Here is a 6,280-nt window from a genome sequence, read left to right as displayed (position 1 = left end):
ATTAAGTGAAAAGGATGGAAGGATGGAAAATAGATTTAGATTTGTGTTCAATTTCTGCCTTTGTTTGGTGACTTGTGAACAATAGGATATTATTAACAGTGCTTGGGAAATCCAGAGTCCAGATAGTAGCAGATTTGATGTCTGGTGAGAGTGCATGTTCAGACATCTTGTGTCCTTGTGCGGCAGAAGGGACAAGTGACTAGTTCTTCAGAGTCTCTTTACTAGGTGCTAATCCTATCCATGGTGACTATGGCTTATGACTTGATCAGCTCCTAGTGGCCCCCCTTCACTGTGAAGGTTAGGGTTTCAGCATAGGAGCTGGGGGCTCGCAAGCAATCAGGGCATGACACCCGTCTTGCAGTAGAAGTGGAACCCTTGTGAGAAATCACTATGAGCTTTGTTTTTTTGTTTTCCAAGACAGTGTTTCTCTGTATTGCTTTGGAGCCTGTCCCAGAACTAGCTGTTGTAGACCAGGCTGGCCTCGAACTCACAGAGATCCGTCTGCCTCTGCCTCCCGAGTGCTGGGATTAAAGTCATATACCACCACCGCCAGTGAGCTTTGTTTTCTTTCTTTCTTTCTTTCTTTCTTTCTTTCTTTCTTTCTTTCTTTCTTTCTTTCTTTCTTTCTTTCTTTCTTTCTTTCTTTCTTTCTTTCTTTCTTTCTTTTTTGAGCTTTGTTTTCTTAACTGCAAAGTAGGAACAAAAGTCCCTTTTTACGCGTTTTTTAATGGGCTTTAGTGAAGTAATGAATTCCCAATGGCTCCCTAGAGTTAGCACCCAGTGTATAAGCTACTGCTGTCCCTCTTGAGAGAGCCAAGTGCCCTTACTTGGTACTGTTTATCCCAGGGTGGTATTCGACCTTTGGGTGGGCTGAGTTTAGCTCTCTGAGCAGCCGGTTCTTGTTCTCCATAGTCTCGGGGAACCTGCCTCTGCTGCTGAACCTCCTCTCCTTGGTGCAGCTCAGGAGTGAGTCGGAGCAAGAACTGGACAGCATGGCCATGAAGCTGCTTCATCAAGGTGACTTGGCTGCTTGAGACAGTGCCCATAGGCCTGGGGCTGAGCGTGCTGGGGCCCACTCGGTTCAGAAAATGTGAACAAGTCAGTCTGTTCCTAGGGTCGTCTTTTGATCTCCTCTGCTCATTGTAAAGGAATATTTGGGAGACACCCACTCTAAAAAGCAAACAAAAACCCCAAACAGCAAACTAACAATCAGTGTAGGATAGGTACCAGCTGTAGTGAAGTCAGAAAGATATTTGCATGTTAGCTGTTGATAACTGTATGCAGAGCCACCTTGCCTGTACTGAGTTCATAGGTAAAAATGGAGCATCCCTCATGTAGGGTTGAGATACACATATGTGTTCTGGTAGATGTGTAGTTCTTTGCACACAGAGGCCTCTGGATGCATTCTGTGTCAGGTAACACTTCCCAATATCTGGTCGGCTGTCTTCCCTGTCTCACAGCTGACTCAGGCCATCCAGTCCACAGTTCTCTGGGCATCTTTTTAAAAATATGTTTATCCAGCCGGGCAGTAGTGATGCATGCCTTTAATCCCAGCACTTGGGAGACAGAGGCAGGCGGATCTCAGTGAGTTCGAGGCCAGCCTGGTCTACAAGAGCTAGTTCCAAGATAGGCTTCAAAGCCACAGAGAAGCCCTGTCTTGAAAAATAAAAACAAAAAAAAAATTTTTTTTTCATTAATGTGATCAGAACTTAAGAGGGAGCAGGATCAGGAGCTGATGACTCTAGCTTGTGCCGAGTTGACACACAAAACCAGCCAATACAGGTAGCAGGCTGACACGTGCACAGTAAGAGGGTGCCCTTGGCAAGTGAACTAACAGTGTGTTCAGATTGCCGGTTGGTTGTGGGTTGCTCATGTGTTTGTACACATGGAGGGTGTGGACAAACATACCTTTAAATTTGTCGCCTTCCTTCTTTCCACTGGCTATAACACAGTGTTTGTCTTCTCCCCCGAGACTGGCATCTGAAACCAGCCAGTTGTTGGCCCGCATCTGTGTGAGGTGTAAGAGTGCTTAAACTAGAGTGCCGTGCCGTGGGCTACCCATGGACTCTGGTTTCTTGCAGTCACCAAGCTGTGTGGGAAGTGCAGCCCTGCAGATGTGGACATCCTGCAGCCCTCCTTCAACTTCTTGTACTGGAGTCTCCATCGAACCACACCCAGTAGCCAGAAAAGAGGTACAGGGGCTCCCACAGAGTCACTGAAGAGGCCAATGTCAGGGGTCCTTGGTGCCCTTAGGTTTTTCTTCTTAAAAAGTAACTAGGTGTTTGTGTGTGGTTGACGATGAGACTCAAAATCTGGTAGGCTTTGATTCTTTAATGTACAAGTCTCCTTAGGTCCCCTTGACGAGCCATTGTTTGTTTTTGTATGCTCGAAGCCCTACTAGGTACCCAGTATCATAGAGGTGGTAAGCTAGATGGTTGCCCCTCCCCCTTTTCCTGCAGCTGCTGCTGTACTGCTGAGCTGCACAGCCTTGGTTGAGCTCCTGGAGAAGATGCTGGCCCTCACCTGGACGGAAGCAGGCTCTCCCAGGACTCCACTGCTCTGCTCTGCCTGGCTGCTCACTGCCTCCATCTCTGTCCAGCAGCACGATGGCAATTTGCAGGTTAGTGTCTAGTGCCATATCCTCGGGACGTGAGATAGCGCTTACAGAAGAGGTAACATTCTGAGTTCTGTCCCCAGTTCTGTGGCATATTAGCTGTGTGACCTTGGCACACAGAGTTCTTACCTACAACAATAAGGGAGTCAGGATTATTGACAGCTTGGTTTAAATTACTCTTTTTTTAACAGGAATGGATCACCTACATGTCAGGCTGTATTCTGGGCACAGAGAAATAAAAATGACTATCGCATTTGCCCTACCCTTAGGGAATGTGTTTTCTAAGTAAAGCCTTGAAGGAAGACTACTTGACAAAGGTAGTGGGGGAAGGTGCTCCAGGGCAGAGAGTACAATGTGAGCAAGGGCATAAAGATGCACGAATTTAGGACATGGGTACATATTTAGTGATAAGCTGGTATGTGTAGCTGGAATGAGGGAGTGAGAAAAAATAGATCGGTTTAGACAAGAAGGCAGGAGCCAGCTGTGACCTTGTAGTGCCCACCGGCAAGATGTAGAGTGCCACATGTAGTTAGCTGTCATTGTCATTGTTGGAGGTGGACGCAGAGAACACGAAAACAGTGGACATCTCCACAGAAACCCTCGTTTCCTTCTGGAGGAACTTGTCATCACAAGGTCCTTTGTGAGCTCCACTCCTGGCTATTTCATTCACAGCTAGCTCTTCCCCAAGCTGCTCCTCATGGGCAGACACCATCTCTGGCTTCCACAGTATTTGCGCAGCAGCCAGCATGGCCAGTTCTCTGTTAGAAGGGAAATCAGCTTTGGCTCCTGTGGTAGTGGCAAATGACGGCAGTTGTGTGCTGTGGCCGACCCTGCGTGGCGTTGCCTAGGGCTGATTTTTGTTTATTATTTATTTATTGAAACAGGGTTCCTCTCTGTAGCCCCGGAGCTGGCTATATAGACTGGGTTGATCTCCATCTCACAGAGATCTGCCTGCCACTGCCATTGGAATGGGGGAATTAAAGGCATGTCTAGCCATGCCTGTCTCTTTTTCTTTTTAAATTTTATTGTGATAGGATGTCATGTGACCCAGACAGGCCTCAGATTTGTTAGGTAGCTGGTTCTGGCCTTTGACTCCTCATCCTCCTGCCTCAACCTCCCAGATATGATTTTATAGGTATGTGTCACTGTGATGGTCCCATGGGTGATTCAGAACAGAACCTTCCTCTTTTACTCTGTGAGGAGCTTGGATCACTCTCACTTCTCTGGTCATGTGCCTGGGTAGAAGGCTGCCCTCCTTCCCCTTCTTGACTGCGCCTGGCCATCAGCATATACCTAGCCGGCAACCTGCTCCCACCCAGCTGCACTGCCCTAATTCAGTCTCAGATATGTAAGGGATTTCCTTGTGCTGAGTCGAGCAGAGTAGTAGTAGTTGCCCTCTGGCAGCTCGTGTTCTGATGGAGGAGGGCAGAACAGACCGGCTTTGAACCCGCCACGCTGTCCAGCTGGTCAGTTGGACATTTGACTCATGTTTACTTATGGTGTTCCTGCACCAGTCTCCAAGATAACTCAGCAGGAGGCAGAGATTCCGTGACTTACCCGCTATGTTCACCTAGTGATTCACTATATAATTCAGGCTGGCCTTGAACTCTCAATCCTCCCCTCTCAAGGCAACAATCGGCAGTGCCACCACCCTTGGCAAGAGCCAAGGTTCTGATTTGGTGTGTCGAACTCTAGGTGTTCCGGGTTAGGTGAGTGGAACCAGAGACCAGGCTGCAGATGAGGCTGAACAAGGCTTCCTGGAGGCTGTGCTGTCTGGGATGACTTCAGCGTGGAGTTAGTTCTCTAGCTGCAGGCTTGATCGTCCTCACACTCCTGGCATCAGGACAGTAAAGCTCAGAGGGCTCTGTCGCCTCCATGTCTTGATGCAGCAGGTGCAATAGGAAGTGGGCAGCCATTTTCTACCTCCACCTACAGAACACTGATTGGGCTTAGCCCCTTTTCCCGCTTCTCTGCCAGGTCCATCAGACATTATCTGTGGAACTAAGCCAAGTATTGAAGGCTCTCAGCTTTCCAAAGAAAAAGTCTGCACTGCTGTCAGGTACGGTGTGGACTTCCCAGTGGGAGAAAAAAACTTTCCCTTGGATTCTTAGACAGGACCACCCGCCCAGACCATAATTATCAGCACCGTTTCCCCTTCTGGGTAGAAGATGGGAGTGGAGGAGGAATGGGGTGCCAGAGTCTCCTCTTTCTAGCTGCCATCCTCCGATTCCTGCGGACAGCCCTGAAGCAAAGATTTTCTTCTGCCTTGGTGGCCTTGGTGCCCTCAGGGGGCCAACCGCTGCCAACTCCTGAGGACACTGTCCTAGCTCCACTGGAAACCTCACAGGTGCTGTCCCTGCTCATCGGGCTTCAGAACCTCCTGGTGCAGGTAAGGCTCCAGCTGAGCAGGCCCCTGCGGTGGGACAGAAGGAAAAGATGGCTTCCTCTCAGGAGACAAGTGTTTCCATCAGAGCAGCCACTGAGTCACGTATGTGAAATCCCAGCATTTGGGAGGTGGAGGCAGGAAGACCAAGAGTTCGGGTCGTTGTATTAGAGACTTCTAGAGGAACAGAACCGATAGTAAAGTGAGTGTAGTTAAAGGAGTCTTTTAGAAGGCATATAAGATACAGGTCTTTAGGGGTTTTTTTTGTTTTGTTTTGTTTTTTAACTCTTTGAGGGCCCACCACGCAACTCCCAAATAAATACACAGAGACTTACTTATGAATGCTCAGCCTTAGTTAGCTTGGCTTGTTTCTCGCTAGCTTTCCTAACTTACATGATCCAGTTTCTCTCTAACTAACTATCTCTTGCCTCTGGGCTTTTTACCTTTCTTTATTCTGTGTTTCTTTTTTTCTAACTCTGTGGCTAGGTGGCTGTGTGGCTGGCCCCTGATGTCCTCGTCTTCTTTTTCTGGCTAATCCTATCTAATTCTCTCCTTCCTAGCTATTGGCCGTTCAGCCCTTTATTAGACCAATCAGGTGTTTTAGGCAGGCAAAATAACAAAGCTTCACAGAGTTAAACAAGTGCAGCATGAAAGAATGCAGCACATCTGTGCATCATTAAACAAGTGACTGGTGATCGTGAATTTTTCATGTGTTTGTTAGAGTTAAAAGTGTTGTTTGATAAAAGGTTCTAGTGTTTAAAAAGTAAACCAGGTTCTGCTGGTTATACACACTGTAAGTCTTCCAGTGTCTTATGGGTGAACCTTTTAGTGGGTCCCAGGGTTCATCTCCTTTTCTAAAACAAATAACAGTTCCAAAAAAGGTAACTTTTAAGGGCACTCCCTCCTCTTGCAGAGGACCTGAGTTCAGTTTCCAGCATTCACAAGGATGATGACAACCATCTATGACTCCAGTTCCCAGAGATCCAGTGATCTTTTCTGGCCTCTGTGGGTACTGCATTCACATGGTACAGTTTCATACATATACTCATACATATAAAATAAAAATAAATACATCTTTGGGGGCTGTAGAGCTGGTTCAGGTGTTAACAGTGCTAGATACTCTGGCAGAGAACTCAGGTTCAGTTTCCAGCAGCACACAGTGGTTCACAACCATCTGTAATTCCACTTCTTTTTTCTTTTTGGTTTTTCGAGACAGGGTTTCTCTGTAGCTTTGGTGCCGGTCCTGGAACTAGCTCTTGTAGACCAGGCTGGCCTCGAACTCA

General features: G+C 47.5%; 1 protein-coding gene across 1 annotated transcript in view; it reads left to right on the top strand.

Annotated features, from left to right (window-relative positions):
- Mei1 (meiotic double-stranded break formation protein 1) overlaps window positions 1–6,280 on the top strand; it is a 59,647-nt gene that overhangs the window by 49,386 nt on the left and 3,981 nt on the right. Inside the window, exons 22-26 of the mRNA XM_026782416.1 lie at window positions 913–1,017; window positions 2,082–2,192; window positions 2,460–2,620; window positions 4,592–4,673; window positions 4,828–5,003. Coding sequence (XP_026638217.1) covers window positions 913–1,017; window positions 2,082–2,192; window positions 2,460–2,620; window positions 4,592–4,673; window positions 4,828–5,003 — 635 coding nt within the window. The remainder of the gene's footprint in view (window positions 1–912; window positions 1,018–2,081; window positions 2,193–2,459; window positions 2,621–4,591; window positions 4,674–4,827; window positions 5,004–6,280) is intronic.

Source organism: Microtus ochrogaster, chromosome 15, assembly GCF_000317375.1.
Source record: "Microtus ochrogaster isolate Prairie Vole_2 chromosome 15, MicOch1.0, whole genome shotgun sequence".
NCBI lineage: Eukaryota > Metazoa > Chordata > Mammalia > Rodentia > Cricetidae > Microtus > Microtus ochrogaster.
This window is presented reverse-complemented; position numbering and strand designations above follow the sequence as displayed.